Here is a 17,416-nt window from a genome sequence, read left to right as displayed (position 1 = left end):
AGATTCTTAAAACTGTGTTGACTCTGGAACATCCATGTTAATGAATAGAACAGGGATATCCCTGAATGGGCTGTCTCTGCCTTTTTGGGGTTTATTTGGTCAGGGAGTGATAATAAGGGCCATATATGCTAATGGAGCAGGGCACTCCATAGTGATAAAGGGTAGAGCAAAGAATGATTACAATGAGATCTGAGACCTGTTTAGAAGTACTAGGTAGCAATAGGAATCCTGAAAAATTGGGAAAAGTAAAAGATATAAGGCTTATTTTGTTGGCTTTTTCCTCCCTCTCTGCACATGTTAAGATTCTACTGGTAGTGATGCCTGAAAAAAGCTGAATCTTCTTTGATCTTTATTTTCTTGGAAATCTGTTTCTTTACAGTAGCATTTGAAATGTGTTTAAATGCCATGGTACACAATTGAGTTTTCAGTAACTGGAGATAGACTGAGTTTGCTTTTGTTTTTGTTTTAAGTTTATTTATTTTTTTAGTAATCTCTACATCCAACGTGGGGCTCAAACTCATGACCCTGAGATCAAGAGTCACATGCTCCTTTGACTGTGCCAGCCAGGCATTCCAGACTGTTTTTTGATATTAATCTCTCTCATTGAAGTTTGGCCCTTTCAGCTAAAATATAGAGAATATGTTTAAAACCCATTTTGTTATTTGGGAAAATTGGCATTATTTTAAAAATTGAAAAGCCTAGAAACAGTTTATGTGAAACATGAGAAAGGAAAATAATTTTTCTTTTAACTTTAATGAAGCATTTCTTTTTTTCCTCAGCAGAATGAAATTAACACTGAAAATATGGTCAGCTCCATAGATCCTGACAAACAGGATTCGCCTCCTCCAAAACCACCAAGGACCCGCAGGTATTGTACGTCACATTTTCTTTGAAAGGATATTTTTATTTTACTCACTGTTAAATAAAACAAAATCTGAATATTTCCAAGTTATTTTTATAACTTTTATCATTCTTTTATCTTGGGACTAGCATGTGTATGGCACTAATTTGTTACTGGTGTACTAAAAATTTTGTTTCACTTTGGGTAAAATCTCAGTAGTACACTGTACCAGAGCAGTGAAGTAACCGTGAATTGACAATAGCTCATACTTGGTATGTAGTACAGTTAAATTTTTAAATATTCTAAAGATTTCAGTTTTTGTGTAGTGACTAAAAAAGTTATATTGTCAAAAATTGTGTGCACATTGAAGAAAGTATTTAATAACATTTTAGCAAAGATGAGTTTTATTTCTCTCAGCATTTTATTACTTTCATACCAAGCTCATTTATAATAAAGTTAAGATATATTCTTGTATCCCTTTTTGTTTCTTTTTTCTTTTAAGGTAGCTGTTGGGTCAGTTATGTGGTAGTATAGAAAGAATATAGACAGAATCAGAAAGCTTTAGTTTCAGGTCCTTTTCACCCATTTACTACCTTTGAGGTTGTGATTCAGTCACTTAACTTATTTGGTCCTGCACTGGTTTTGGCTTTTTTGTTTAAGTATTGTCCTAAGGATGAAATGAAATAAACTATGTGAAAATGCTACATATGGGACTTGGCACATATTAGATTTCCATTACATGATAGTTTTCCCATTACAGTGTAGAATTAAAAATGGTGTTAATTGAATTACTTCTAAAAGGAGTCACAGTAGAACATCTGTAAAAATAAACTATTAGAATGACTTATACAGGGTCTTGTCTTGAGCAAAGATCTGCCCAAAATGATTGGCCTTCCCTCAAAGTAGGACTTCTTTTATATAGGATTCACCGTTGTTGTTGGGTTTTTTTTCCCTTAAAAGTTTGATAGAAGTTGGGGCGCCTGGGTGGCTCAGTTGGTTAAGTGTCTGCCTTCAGCTCAGGCCATGATCTCAGGTCCTGAGATCAAACCCTGCATCAGAAGCCTGCTTCTCCTTCCCCCTCTGCCTCTTTCCTCTGCTGGTGTGAGTGCACGCGTGTTCTCTCTCTCTCTTTCGTCTCTCTCTCAAATAAAGAAATAAAATCTTTTTAAAAAAAAATCACTAGCATTGTTATAACATCTACTATATATGTTTTCTTCCTTTTTTGTATTCTCTGTACATTCTGTAGATAGTCAATGATATGTCAGTGCAATAAGTGATGTCATGAACTCATTAATTTTTACAGTAATCTTGATCACAGGGATACTAATATAGCTGCTTTGTAAAGGAATTGCCCTGCATACGCTAGCAGAGGTCAGCTGAGAACACATATCTCATCTTCCAGTCCAGTAATGCTTTTTTCATTATATGGTATTACTTTCCTAGAAGAAAGCAGAGTAATGAAGGTTTTTGTTTTTAAAGAGTTATGTTCTAATTTTTTGGTTGTCATTTCCTTTACTCCTATACTCTTTCCACCCCATATGGAATCCAGCCTAAATTATTTTAAGAAAAGTAATTTTCTGATTTTAAATAACATCAATTTGAAAAAAAATATAGAGTCACTCATCTTAAGACTTGGTCAAATAAATGTAAATTTTCTTTATTATAAAGTCCAAATGTTTTTGTGTGAAATTCTGGGCCTTCAGAGTATAGCTTCAGTCTACCTTTTTAGCCTTATTTTTCACTATTTCTCCAAACTGTTGTGTTCATTGTTCTGTCCTCTTCTGGCACTGGTACAATGCCTACTATGTGGTAGGTCCTGAATAATTTGCTTTGTTTAAGGGAAAAATATGCCTTTCTCAAAATAGATTATATTAAAACCAATATTTACAGTGAGAATTATGCAAGTCATATCATATCTATTCAGTGGAATTTTTTTACATCAGAATATCTAGCAAAAAATGAGTGTTGAACACTGCAGTGGAAAATCCATATGTTGCATGTATTTTTTTGTGGCTGGGCTTATAGTAAGTGCTGTTTAAGTGTTTTAAGCCTTGTTCCAACCTTAAATCAAGGAAGGATAAGGGGAAAAAAAATCTGTTAGTGTAATTACCAATCACATTTAAGTAGCCACAAAAACCCACAAAGGGACACAAGGAAACTTTTGGGGGTGATGGATATATGCTTATTACCTTGATTGTGGTGATAATTTCATGGGTATATGCACATTGACAAACTCATCAAATTTATAGATTAAATATATTGGTTTTTGTATCTCAATTATACCTCAGTAAAGCTGTTTTTAAAAATGCGAGTAGCTGAAAATGTATTTATTCTTTACATGTCAGCATCCTGCACAGACTGCGTCCAAAAGCACTTAGAAAATTATTGGTTAAGGGGCGCCTGAGTGGCTCAGTCAGTTGAGCGTCTGACTCTTGATCTCATCTCAGGTCATGATCTCATGGGTTGTGGGATCAAGTCCTGTGTCAGGTTGCAAACTGAGTAGGGAGTCAGCTTGAGATTCTTTCTCTCCCTCTAGCCCTTCTCACCCACACGTGTACACATGCACACGTGCTCTCTCTAATAAGTCTTTAAAAAAAGATTAGTGGTTAAATAAGGCTGCTTGAACACATTTAACTCTGGTCCCTCCCTAAACTTCCTAAAATTGTAGTGAAGAAATATAAAGATTAAAAAACAAAATTGGAGAGGGGATAACATCAGATATGTCAACAAAATTGTGTAAAGTGGAAAGCACGTCGGCCAGTGAAAAGGGACTTAACAGAGAAAGCTAAAACTTGCTTTCATGTAGGTGGGGGAAGCCAAAAAGAAGCAACATGATTTTCCAAAGAACCCCCAGAAAACCTCAGAAATTGGAAGTCCTCCTTAAGCCTGGTGTATAGGATGGGACTAAAAACAAGGAGAGTACCTAAGTACTCTAAGTACTATTTAGAGTATTAATGAGTTCATGACACCAGATTCCTTACATTAAATTGAGCAAATGACTGCCTCTCCCACATTTGGGCACACAGGAAGGATTTGCTCTGGAGTAGTTGAACCCAGGAGTCTCTGGATTCAAGGACATCAGGTCCAAATGATGGTGGGTTTGTAGTGCCTTACTGAAAATAGGCATTTGTATGCTGAATGGTCAGATACTCCAACTCCCTTGCTCCCAGATAGGTGGTGGGAGACAGAATCTCCCTCTTGAAAAACTAACCAACCCAAGAGATGAAATGTATACTTATTCATGGTTGTGGCCCACCAGTGATTTGCAAGGGCTGTACTCCGTCACCATCCAGTTAGATGACCACTAAGCCACAAGTCTCAAGCCCTCCCCCTTACATATATGTAGACATCTTCCAGTCATTTTTAATTTTCCATTCTTTTTTTCCCTAAAGATTTTCTTTATTTGAGAGAGAGCGTGAGCCAGGGTGGGGAGGAGCAGAGGGAGAAGCAGACTCCCTGTTGAGCAGGGAGCCCGATGTGGGGCTTGATCCGAGGACCCTGAGATCATGACCTGAGCCAAAGGCAGACACCTAACTAACTCAGGCACCTGCCTCCCATATATAATTCTTAAGCAACTGAGGCGATAGAAAGGAAAACAAGGAAGTGTAACTAGAAAAAGTAAGATGGGACCTGGAAAACAGGAGAGAGTGACACAGGAGAGAACGTCATCTCTGCGATGGCCTAGGTAGTCAGTGGTACACACTGGAGCACGAGGCCCAAGGATCTAAGAGGAACATCTGTGGTATTAATAATTACCTAGTGTGCTTGATTGACCAATTGAGAGGAGGTGTACAAATCTGCAAGAAAGTTCGAAGAATGGCTGAATTACTGGTGATACATAGAGACCATCTGAAACCCAAGACAATTTTAGAGAAAAACAAGAAATTGTATAGGAAATCATGGTGTCATTTGTAAGAATAATATCTATAGTCGTAAGATTGAACTAGCTAGGGGCGCCTGGGTGGGTCGGTCAGTTAAGCGTCTGCCTTCAGCTCGGGTCACGATCTCAGGGTCCTGGGATTGAGTCCCGCATCGGGCTCTCTGCTCAGCGGGGAGTCTGCTTCTCCCTCTGCCTCAGCCTCTCCCCCTGCTTGTGATCTGTCTCTCTCTCTCTCTCAAATGAATAAATAAAATCTTTAGAACAAAACCAAAAAAATAAGATGAACTAGCTTAAAGTTACAATAGAACAGTATTGAGAAGAGAGAAAAGATACATAGTAGGAAGACAGTGGAGAATGTGTGATGAAGTAGATCAAGAAATAGCAGTTTATGCATTTTGAAATAGTGGAGATGAATCTCAGAAGCAGCTATTTAAGAAAGCTGAAAGTTCATGTCTCTGGATAGCTGAAGGGAGGAGACTGCTGTTTTTCATTAAAATTCTTATATTTGTAAATGTATTTCCTTATTAAACATTAAATTTTGTTTGACAGTTTATAATTCTTTATTTATAAAAGGATGAACATTCTTATGATGCCCTTTTCCTAATGTTTTTCAGTTGCCTTGTAGAAGGGGATGCCAAGGAAGAAATACTTCAGCCACCAGAACCTCATCCAGTGCCACCCATCTTGACACCCTCTCCCCCTTCAGCTTTTCCAACAGTCACTACTGTGTGGCAGGACAATGACAGATACCATCCAAAGCCAGTGTTGCACATGGTTTCATCAGAACAACATTCAACAGACCTCAACAGAAACTATAACAAATCAGCAGAACTTCCAGGGAAAAATGAATCAACTGTTGAACAGATGGATAAAAAATTGGAGCGAAATTTAAGTTTTGAGATTAAGAAGGTCCCCCTCCAAGAGGGACCAAAAAGTTTTGATGGGAACACACTTTTGAATAGGGGACATGCCATTAAAATTAAATCGACTCCACCTTGTGTAAGTGATAAAATCTCTAAGTCACAGGAATTGAATTCAGGGGATCTAAAAGTTGATGGTGTTTCTCAGAACTCTTGTGTGGACTGCAGTGCAACACAGTCAAATAAAGTTCCACTTATCCCACCAGAAGAATCACAGAAGAATTCAGGCACACCTCCAAGGCCAGACCGCTTGCCTCTTGATGAGAAAGGACATGTAACGTGGTCATTTCACGGACCTGAAAATACCCTACCCAGGCCTGATTCATCTGAAGGCAAACCCTCAGATAGCCACTGTCAAGCAGTGAAAACTGTGAGTCTAACACCAAGCCCCACAACACCAGTTGAAACCCATGATCTTACAGATCATCATAACAGTTCGCCTCTATTCAGAGCACCCCTCAGTTTCACTAATCCTCTTCACTCTGATGACTCGGACTCTGATGAAAGGAACTCTGATGGTGCTGTGACCACGAATAAGACGAATATTTCAACAGCAAGTGCCACAGTTTCTGCTGCCACTAGTACTGAAGGCATTTCTACAAGGAAAGTATTGCCAATGTCCATTGCTAGACATGATATAGCAGGAACAATACATTCAGGTGCTGAAAAAGGTAATAATAACAGTATCTAACACTTAAATATTTTTACTGTGTGCCAGTCACTGTTTTAAGCACTTATCTATATTAATTCATTATGTTTTATTTCACATTTCACTCTAGCATCTACAGCAGAATTTCATTATTTTACATACTTTTTTAAAGTAAGCTTTTATTTATTGTTACCTTAATTTGGTTAATTGCATTACTAGGTTTCGTGTTTCCCAGGTATTTCAGTTGTTGTAAGTGAAAATTTTTGTGCTTCCCCCCCCCCTCCGGTGTTATAGTTTTTAGTATTTTATGTGGGTCAAAAATTTAGCTGACTGAATAATTAGAAATAATTTAGGGAAGATAGAATTGCTTAAAGTAACAGTGACGCAAATAATGTAGAATGGCTTGATTGGCCGTATAATTTCATCCGCCTTTATCACAAGTACTGGTTCATCATCTTTTTATGCTTAACTAGAGAATGCCTTTTAAAAAAATTCTCTTCACAAAATACTTGGAAATGAAGCTACTTTCAACTCTGAGATTAGCCAAGAAGCAAAATTGCAACTACTCAGCAGAATATAGGAAATTTAATTCAGTCAGTAGTGAATGTGTTATATCCTCCTTATCTAAGTCATTGATACTGTTATTTAATTAATGACTCTCTTTTTAAAACTGTCTTAGGTTTTCAAGGTGATATGTGCACTTGGTTCCCAAGATGTATTATTGGTTTTTGAAACTCATCTTTGATCTACTAAAATAATCCTGGCTGCCTTCTTAAACAGGCCATAAAGTTGAGAGCAAATGTAATAAACACAAAAGCTATTACGGGTAGATTGATTATCAGTGGTCATTTACTTGTCAGTGAACTTTGGTCTTAACTTCTATAGGCTGGTATTTACAAAGTGCAGGCAAAATAAGTACTGTGAACTTGAAAGGTAACTTTCTTTTTCTATTTCTGACCTAATAAGTACCACCCACACTATGGTGCCTTTATTTTCCCCAACTCACGTATACTTTGTTTTTTAATCTCGCGACTGTATCTGGTAGAGTAAGTGAGAATCTAAGGTAGTATCTTAAATGTACAGGACTCTCTGTAGTCTTGATTCTTCTCTATGTGTGTGTGTGTGTGTGTGTGTGTGTAAGATTTTATGTATTTATTCCAGAGAGAGAGAGCAGGGGGTGAGGGGAAGCAGTGGGAGAGGGACAAGCAGACCGTGCTGAGCACAGAGCCCAAGGCAGGGCTCGATTTCAGGACTCTGAGATCATGACCCGAGCTGAAGCCAAGGGTCGGGCACTTAACCGACTGAGCCACCCAGGTGCCCCTCTTCTGGGTCTTCAGAAGATAATGATTACCACCATAAATATTACTTCACCAGTTTGCCATAATTTAAAATTGTTAGTAATTTTTTCTTCCTCCGCTTCAGAGTTTGAAAAATAACTGCCAAGTCATAACTACGCAAGAAAATGAGTCGAAAAGAAATTTTTAGGCTTTTGTAGCATATCAGGCATGTATCTTACACCTAGGAAATATATTTCTTTAAACCATTAATAGAATTTGGTGTGAGGGCAGGAAGGATGCAAGATATGATATGTTCATTAAAAGTTATTGCTACCTGACCAGTCTTCTGGTGGTGACAGAAGGAGTTCCTTTAAAATACAAAATGCTGTGTAAGGATAGTTGAAGTCATCCTGCTGTATACCACCTCACTTCTGTTCTCTCCGTTTTATTTGTATGTCAAGGCAAAGATAGCTATAAATGTGATTTGTGGTTTCTTTTTGCCCTATTCCAACTATGCTAAATGAGTTTGGTATTAACTAAAAATTTTCCTGTGTAAGTATTCCGTGCTATAACTTGACTACAAGCAGTCCTATTTTTAATGTTCAGTTATTTACTTTATAGATGAACCATTGGCATAAGAATTAGGTTTTTGTTTGCTTGTTTTAGAACGTGTTAGGGAGTGACACAGAATCATTTTGTTTTGATACCTAAAACAACCTTTTGCATAAGTTACTGCCTGACAAAAATTCCTGGCTATGAATTCTGATTTATATTTGTTTGTTTGTTTATTTTTAAAGATTTTATTTATTTATTTGCAGAGAGAGACAGCCAGCGAGAGAGGGAACACAAGCAGGGGGAGTGGGAGAGGAAAAAGCAGGCTCCCAGAGGAGGAGCCTGATGTGGGGCTCGATCCCAGGACCCTGGGATCATGCCCTGAGCCAAAGGCAGACGCTTAACGACTGAGCCACCCAGGCACCCCTGAATTCTGATTTTAATATTGACTCAGGGCTCCTGAAAGATTTCTCAAACTTGGCTATACTAAGTCCCCATTCAGTGTATGATTTGCAAAAAAGCCTTTGTAAAATGTGTAGTCTTTGGTTGGATAACCTCTAAAACAGAAGTTTATAACATAGGAAAGGCGATCCAGAAACCCAAGGAAAAACATGGAGCTGAGAAGCAAGAGCTACAGTTAGAAAATAAAAGTCTTTAAGAATAAAGATTGTCATGAGAAAAAGAGGTACAGAGTTTCTGGAAAGATACCTGATATTTAATGTAAACTAAGCAGACTGCCCTTCCTGATTTGTTCACTTAATTATGAAATGGCACCAAAATGCAAGATTATGCATCCTTCTTCCAACAGCCATCTCTTCAGTTGTGAGCTGTTAGTAGTATAAGGGCAAGGGGAAGAATGGTGGTGGCTCTAGTTATTACCACTGGATAAGGTGGATTGTTCTTCAGTGGCTTAACTTTACATGCAAGAGAGAGTTCTAGTACCAGCCATAGACATACAAAGTAATGGACTGGAATTCTTTTCTTAGCAGGACCTAGAGGCTCTAATTTCTTGGGTCTTTAGTTAAATAAATGTAGGAAGGACAAGAGCAGTCATACCTGGCTCATGCTAGTTGAAAATTGAAAAGGCTTTGCTGATTTTTCAGTCTCTTTAATACATAGCCTGTCAGATATGGTTAAATAGCAAAGTATCACTGCAAGATTGTGCATTTTTTAAAGAGAACAGTTGTCGGGCCCAGACAAAATAATATAGGATTCTTACATTTCCCTTTCTTCACCCCATCCTTCCTGAGAGTCCATACACAGAATTATATCATATTTTTCTTTCTCTACCTCCAATGAAACCTCAAAAGATCTAATACAGGGGCGCCTGGGTGGCTCAGTCGGTTAAGTGGCTGCCTTCAACTCAGGTCATGCTCCCAGGGTCCTGGGATCAAGCCTCACATCGGGCTCCCTGCTCAGCTGGAAGCCTGCTTCTCCCTCTCCCTCCGCCTGCCGCTCCCCGATTGTGTGTGCGTGTGCGTGCTCTCTCTGTCTGTCAAATAAATAAATAAAACCTTAAAAAAAAAAAAAAAGATCTAATCTGGTCTATATCGTAAGCTAACTGATGATACTCACTTAGTGTATTATCTTTCCCAAGAGTGAATTTTGTTTTTACTGGTGAAAAGCTTTAATATGGCTTCAGTCAGTATTCTCAGAGCAGGTCACATGCCACTGTTCAGAAGATTTTAGGCATTAAATAGATGAATGTTCAAAAAAATTAATAGTTTTAGGTATATTAAAAAAATAACACTTCAGATTTGTTATTTGTCATTACTGTTTAAAATATGACCCAAAAAATAAGTAAATAAAATGCGACCAACGGACATAGTTAAGTTAAAAATGAGTGGGACTTAAAAAGTAAATAGGACAGATAGTGGTGTGTAGTACAGCAAAATTCATGAAAGGAGTTAAGCAATTAATTCCAATTCGGGAAACACTGGCTTAAGTCAAATGACCAAAGCTTTCCTTCGTGGACTCAAAGCATCATCTGCAAGCCCAACAGAGAGGCCCCATGCTTTCTCCTGAAGATTGTGTTCACACTCAGGGCAGAGTGATTAACGTCTGCAGGGTGTCAGGAAAGTCAGGAGAGAGTCATTTTCTCTGTGCAGCAGTGATGGAGTTCATCCCGCTTTGCTCACTAAGCTTCATTAATTCTTGATAACGAGTCAAGTAGTAAGGATTTCTTGTTTGTTTTTTGCATTTTTAAAAACTGGTTCTCTTAGATACTTGTAGAATCGATTTATAGAATGTCAAAGTTTTCTTGTTTAGATAACAGATTCATTCTTTAATGAGTTAATATTCTTTAACAAGTTCATAATTTGTCTGAATTTTATGTATTTAATATAGATGTTGACGTTAGTGAAGATTCACCTCCTCCCCTACCTGAAAGAACTCCTGAATCTTTTGTATTAGCAAGTGAACATAGTGAGTGTCTCTTCTGCTTTTCATACTTCATACTGTAATAATAAACTCCAAAAAACATGGCTAATTGTAGTCTATTTGGTACTGAATTGCATAATTAAATTCAGAAGAGGTTTGAATTGATATTGACCAGTGTTTTTAATTCCTTGTATGAAAAATACTTTTAATTTTTTTAAATACTTGAAAATGATATTTTTTATTTGCTAAGATTGCTAAAATGGCTGCATTTCTGTTACTTAAATTTAGTTAAATTCAGTTATAATTGTATTTGCAAGTTGGTGTCTTTTCATTCACTAAATATAGCACTTATTTATGAAAAGGCAATAATTGCTTCATTGGGTGCCAGTTTACATACGTAAATATTTAAATTGGGTTGCAGGTGGTTATCAGCTCAGTTGGTGTTAATGGAGGGAGACTTTAGGCCACATGAGTATCAGTGAGAACTGAGAGAAAGTGATCATATTTCAAAGCCCTTATATTTCTTCTCTGTCTCTTCTTTAAAAAGAGTATAGAAACAGCTTTAATATATTTATAGTGTCCTATATTTATAGTGTCTCATGCTCAGTGGGGTCCTCCCTCATCTTATCTGAGTTATATTTTACCAATGTCATATTAATTTCAACTACTTTCAAGAATGTTAAAAACAGTGAAGCCATATACTTCGATGCTACTAAATGAGTACATCTAAGTCTGTCACAGTGTAGATTACAGTGAGCTTATAATAACATAAACGCTGATGATTAAATTCTTTTAATTAAATTTTAAGAAAGGAAATTTAAAGGGAGTTTCTTGAATTAATAGATAAGAGAATATTTTATGGAAGTGATAGTTCTAAAAAATCTATAGGGTCTGTTTTTGTATCTCACTTTAATGCAAGAAATTCAAGAATTAAACATGTTAATTGTAAGATTTCATTTTTCTCAGATACACCTGTGAGATCTGAATGGAGTGAACTTCAAAGTCAGGAACAGTCTGAACAAAAAATACCTGAAGTGAGTCCTTTTGGGATTGGAGTAGCTATAACTCAGTGTTTTTGCTCTTTTGTTTTGTTAATTTATCTGAGTTTGTTACAATAACTGTCACCTTAAGACTATTAAATATAATTTTTGATCAGCATTTCTTATGCTAAGATTTCAGATGAAAATCTATATAAAATGTGAGACAGGAAGTTTTTTTGAAAGGGCAACATGAGGTACATAGGACCATGACTTCAGAGTTTCATTTTTCTAAAAGACTGTTTTTGAAATTTGTAAATTATGCCATGTTTTAAATCATTTTGGAGGTGTGAATAGAACAGGAGTTACATTTTCAGGGTTATAATACTTAGATTTTGTTCCTCCCACTGTAACACTAAGTACATAGTCCCATCCTTTGGTTTGTCTGGTCACAAGAAGTTTCCTTTCACATTCAGGAAGTATTTGGTAGCTAAATATGTTAGTCATGGGAAATACCATTTTTCATCAACATTGATATTTTTCATATTTACCCCATATTTTAATATTCCCCAAATTAGGGTACATCTTACAGTTGATTAAGAAACATAATATACTTTACTTGGCACATAAAACAGTAGTAACCTGTACTAATGATGTTATGTTTTATGATATCATAATTTGATGAATATGGTAGAGGACTGGCAAAATGGAGTTGTATGTTCCTTTGTGTAGTATCGCCTGCATTTTCAGTTTCCATCTAGAAGGAAGAAGTAGTTCCCCTGTCTTTTTGATCTCAGTATAAAATACCATAACATTAAAAAAATTTTAAGCCTAATTGAAAGCACCATTGACTTCTTTCCCTTTGACACTGAGAGTTTTAGTAGATGTTGATTTCTTGGGATATATACTCAGACCAAATTTTTCTATTATTTGTTATGAAGGGGATATATTATAATAGCTATTAAAATGTCTTCCTTTTAGGGCTTGATAACCTCTGGAACTGAAAAATGTGGTAAGTTAGATTTTGTTCCTTTTTGTTATAGATTATATAGAGTAATCTCCATAAAATAGCATGTCTCATGGTGTACTGAGCCTGAACTATGTCAGTATAATTCTTTTAAAGTAATTACTGTATCAGATATTATTAATCTGGAAAGTAACAACATTATTATTGGTAGTTACAGGCTAATGGAGAAAAAATTATTTTAAAAATATTTTTCTGTGTTTTATTTTCTGTTGTTTATAAAAACACTTAGAATCTAGATCTGACAGTGATTTGAAAAAATGTCCCCAATTCACCTTGATTATTGAATGAGGTCCCTAAAAATCTGTTGTTTGGAATTCTTCCTTTTAGTACTTCTACCTTCGTGAAGACCAATAAGATTATGTAGTTTAGCCCAGTGTTGTAATTCTAAGTTAGAAAATTTTTTTGCCAAATTTCTTATATTATCATGGTAAAAATACATCAAGGTATTATTAATTCCTATAAATCAGTGACCACGAAAGCAGCTCATCCAACATCCTAGCCTGTACATTTCCCCCAGTTCATCCGTCATCTCTGCCCTTGCCCTCCCTTCTACTTTAACTGCCCCCTCCCTGCATCTTTGCCTAACGGGGTTGCATTCCCTCTCATAAATTATTACTCTTGGTCTACTTTTGTGGGGCAGCGTATCATAAGGAAAAGAACAGAAGCTTTAGTGTCAAGCCCACCTGGTTTGGAATTTCATTTTTACCATTTTACTTACTATGGGACTTAGGCCAAGTCACCTAATCTTAGCCCTGGTTGTTGTTGTTGCCTTTTTCCCCCTTCTGTGCAACGGAGGTAATAATAGCACCTACCCTAGAGCATTGTTGTGAGGAGTTAATCAGATCACATTCATGGAATATCAGCACTGTGCTCATGATAGGCACTCAAATGGAAGCAAGCTATTATTGTTACTGTCTTTATTCTATAACTACTGCTGATATTGCTGGATCCCTGGGCCCTTTATTTCTTAATATATGCTAACTCCTTTCTGGATTCTCTTCTCTAGCCAATCTGGACACTGTCCTCCATTACTCTAGTCGTACTTGAAATTATCCTCCACTTGCTCCTAACTCCCATACCATTTTATTTTATCCCTCGAGACTCCTGAATACTGCTAGGGAACATCACTCTGCTTTACAGAGTGAGCCTACAATTCTGGATCTTCATCCACAGTTGGGCCCTTAGCTTTGCTTAGTTATCTTATATACTCTAGTTGGTGTCCTTTCTGTTTTCCTTGAATTTTCTAAATCTTTAATTTCTGCTGGGCAACCCTCTCGGGTCCCCTCCCTCTTCAGGAGCTTTTGTACTATCCCTCAGTAAACTTTGCTTTGCTGCCCACCAAAATAATAATAGTAATAGTTAAAAAATAAATCTTTAATTTCTTGTGAAATCATCAGTCCTACTCTCACTCAGTAGATGACCTTTTACTTCACTGAGAAAATTGAGGCCTTTTGACTAGATCATCATTTCTTTCTACAAGTTGGCCCTGAAACCACTAGTTTAATCGCCATGCCTCTCCTCTCTGTCTCCATTGCACTCTGCGTCATTTTACTATCAAACTTACCAGTATAATAATAATGTGCTTGTCAGTCTCTCCTACTAGACTAGGCCTCGGCTTGCTTTTGTTCTGACCTTGAGCTGATCAAATAATTTTTAGGTTTTTGAAGAGTTGTTCAGGCGTCTCTGAGTGGCTCAGTTGGTAGGGCATGGGACTCTTCATCTCAGGGTCATGAGTTCAAGCCCCACTTTGGGTGTAGAGCTTAGTTTTATTTATTTTTTATTTTTTTAAAGATTTTATTTATTTATTTGACAGAGAGAGACGGCCAGCGAGAGAGGGAACACAAGCAGGGGGGGTGGGAGAGGAAGAAGCAGGCTCATAGCGGAGGAGCCTGATGTGGGGCTCGATCCCAGAACACCGGGATCACGCCCTGAGCCGAAGGCAAACGCTTAACCGCTGTGCCACCCAGGCGCCCCCAAAATTTTTTCTTTAACAAAATTTCTTTTGTTACTAATCTTAGGCATTGGTAATTAAATAAGTAAACTAAAATTGAAGTGATGTAAAACTTTCAAAGGAAAAAAAATTATGGTTAGAAGCCAGTAGTCCAAAAAAAAAAAAAAAAAAAAAAAAGCAGCAGCCAGTAGTCCATTAATTGACTATAAACTTGATTGTCATTGATTTCCATATAAAGGCATTTCACTTACAATTATTGCCTTAGGACACTGGCACATAGTATAACTACTTTAAGGAAATATAAAATGGCAAGATTTAGATTTATTAAATAAAGAGCGTAAGGAGAATCCATACATTGCAGAACAACTCACTGAAGATTTCTAAGTGCCCTCAAGAACGTCTAACATGATTTCCTGTGTTCATTACCATTGCATTTAAATGTATTTGGGCCTCTGAAATTATGATACCCAAGAGAGAAAACCTGCTCTTTTAACTTAATATAGACATTAAAGCAATTAAAGGGTTCTACATATGATGCTACAAACGATTGGTGGTTAACAATGGCTTTATTTTGCATTTTAGATCATCCAGCAGGAGGTATTCACACAGAGACTTGTACAGAATGTCCGCCTCTTTTCAGTAACAAGAAAGATCAAATATCAGAAAGTCCAACAGAGGCCACAGATATTGGTAATTTGTTTACTAAATAATTTTAAAACTTTAGTTATGTAGTTAGTGCTGGCAAGAATGAGAAATGGTTATTTGCCATCATTTCAGGCTTTCCAGAAGGCAGAGTTTACCATACTTTGTGCTGATTTATTTAGGTTCTTAAATGAACTACCCAAAGCAAATTAAGAGTTTTTAGTACATTAAAATACATTTCTGAACACTGACCAATTACTCTGGTCTTTTGATTACAGGTTTTCGTAATCGCTGTGGAAAACCCAAAGGACCAAGAGATCCACCTTCAGAATGGACATGATTCAGGGAGCTAAAAGACACTTTATACTGGAAAATTCAAGTGCCACTGAAAGCCAGATTTATAGTATTCCATCTTAAAAATGTGGGACTAACAGCAGTGTAGATTGTTACCTTAGTATTTTTTTGCTTGGACCATCTACCTGCCTTATACTACACTTAGGAAAGTATTACATTGGTTTATTTTGTAACTTCAAGTATTATTGCCTTAATGTCTCTTAACCTGTTACACGCTGCTTGTAGACATGTTAATATAGTAATACTTTTATGATAAATTGAATTTAAGGACTACTCTTTTGCTAATGTTTTATCATGTATGCATTATTTTGTATATGTACAGGGCAAGTAGGTATATAATTTGATAAAGTTGCAGTCATAAAATATTATTAACAGAAGATGTAAGAAATTTCTGCATGGTCTAAATCTTTGTGTACCTTATTTGTAAATTATTTGCCCTGAAGTTTTAGAAAATAGTTTCTGAATTTTAAAATTGCTGGATTCATGCAGCCAGCATTGCAGGTTATCAGAGATCAAAGATTGTAATAATAATACATTTTGTAAATTGTAAGCAAAAAGTTATTTTTATATTATATACTAATTGTTCATCTTAATTGTCCTTGTTTTCATCTAGTCATGGAGATTCAGTAAGTGCCTTGGAACAATATTGAATTCTCTTAGCTCGTGTGTGTTACTTTAATATTTGAACTAAAGTGGCATTAGAAGACTATCAAAATACATGTATGTTTCAGGATATTTGACCTGCATTAAAAAAACAAAAACAATTTTACAGTGTCTGCTTGTCTTGGTTTTTCATTCCTCATTTCTAGGAGATTAGAGTTAGTGTCCACCTTCCTGCTGGCTCAGCCTGTAAGTCATGAGTGTGAATGAGGTTTAAGCTCTTAATCAAAGAATAGGGAGCACCATTCACAAAAAAACATGGCTTCGCAATTCTAATACTTCTCCTAATTCTAATATTTATGGTTGAGTCAGCCCTAGGCAGCCTTCTCATTATTGCCTACTAAGATACAATCCAAACAGATGTGAGGCTAGAAAAGGGGAACTGGTTTCTTCCCATCCCACAAATGGAGCATAGCTCCCATCCATATGTCTCAAGTTGAATTCTGACTCCAGGGATTGAAGTTAATGGACGTCTGTATTTTCCCTCTGTATACAAAAGGGAGAAGAAATTACGAGACTAAAATGAGACAGAGTGACCTTATGTGAATAAGATTACTGTTCAGGAGAAAATAATTTCTTGTCAGTTTTTCTTTAAGCTCAACGGTCTTCGTGTTCGCTTCTTAGAATCTCACATTTTCCCCATATATCTTGGTCATAAGGAAATGTGAATACAGTGGACCCTTGACGTTCACAAGATACATACATTTCTTTAGCATATCATTTTCCTGAAAAAATTTAAACTGAAATAAAGTATAACTGAAGAAAAATATTTAGCTCCTCCACATGCTTGATGATTTGTATAATGTACTAAAATCATTTACAAACATTTTTTTGTTGGGAAAGAGTTGCTTGGAACATCTTTCACTGAAAAATAACATGTATTCAGAAGAGTGCAAAAATCATATTAATCACAAAACGTACACACCTGTGTGAGCGTGACTACCATCTAGGTTGAGCAACAGAATGGGATCAGCCACTGAGAAGCTTTCGCCTTGGACCTCTGAGATTTGTTCGTTACCATATGAGTAGCAGTTACTTATTTTTCATTGCTATAGAATTCTGCATCGTATAAATGTAGCCCACTGTGTCCAATCTGCTGTTAATAGATACTATGTTATTTCTGGTTTGGGAATATTACAAATTATGCTACTAAGAACAATTTTTTTTAAGATTATTTGAGAGAGAGGGGGAAAGAATCCCAAGCAGACTCTGCACTGAGGGTACTAGGAACTTTTTTCAATGTGTTATTTGGTGTACATATATACATAAATCTGTTGGCTATATGTCAAGGAGTAGAATTTTGGGAT

At 36.5% G+C, this 17,416-nt stretch overlaps 1 protein-coding gene and 1 long non-coding RNA gene across 5 annotated transcripts in view; one reads left to right on the top strand and one right to left on the bottom strand.

Annotated features, from left to right (window-relative positions):
- The window catches only part of PTPN12 (protein tyrosine phosphatase non-receptor type 12), an 85,174-nt gene extending 68,951 nt beyond the window's left edge, over positions 1-16,223 (top strand). For 2 of the 4 annotated variants that reach the window (XM_040644329.1, XM_040644326.1), the window contains 7 exons: positions 783-868; positions 5,336-6,312; positions 10,466-10,543; positions 11,465-11,532; positions 12,457-12,487; positions 15,036-15,143; positions 15,374-16,223. In XM_040644329.1, the coding sequence (XP_040500263.1) occupies positions 783-868; positions 5,336-6,312; positions 10,466-10,543; positions 11,465-11,532; positions 12,457-12,487; positions 15,036-15,143; positions 15,374-15,435 (1,410 nt within the window). In that variant the 3' untranslated portion in view covers positions 15,436-16,223. Of the gene's footprint in view, positions 1-779; positions 869-5,335; positions 6,313-10,465; positions 10,544-11,464; positions 11,533-12,456; positions 12,488-15,035; positions 15,144-15,373 lie in introns of all 4 variants that reach the window. The other 2 variants (XM_040644328.1, XM_040644325.1) reach the window with 1 other exon arrangement.
- The window catches only part of LOC103658654, a 54,023-nt gene continuing 52,741 nt past the window's right edge, over positions 16,135-17,416 (bottom strand). The window contains exon 5 of the long non-coding RNA XR_567228.2: positions 16,135-16,595. This is a non-coding gene — a long non-coding RNA (uncharacterized LOC103658654). The remainder of the gene's footprint in view (positions 16,596-17,416) is intronic.

This window comes from Ursus maritimus, unplaced genomic scaffold, assembly GCF_017311325.1.
Source record: "Ursus maritimus isolate PB19 unplaced genomic scaffold, ASM1731132v1 scaffold_3, whole genome shotgun sequence".
In the NCBI taxonomy this organism is placed as follows: domain Eukaryota; kingdom Metazoa; phylum Chordata; class Mammalia; order Carnivora; family Ursidae; genus Ursus; species Ursus maritimus.
This window is presented reverse-complemented; position numbering and strand designations above follow the sequence as displayed.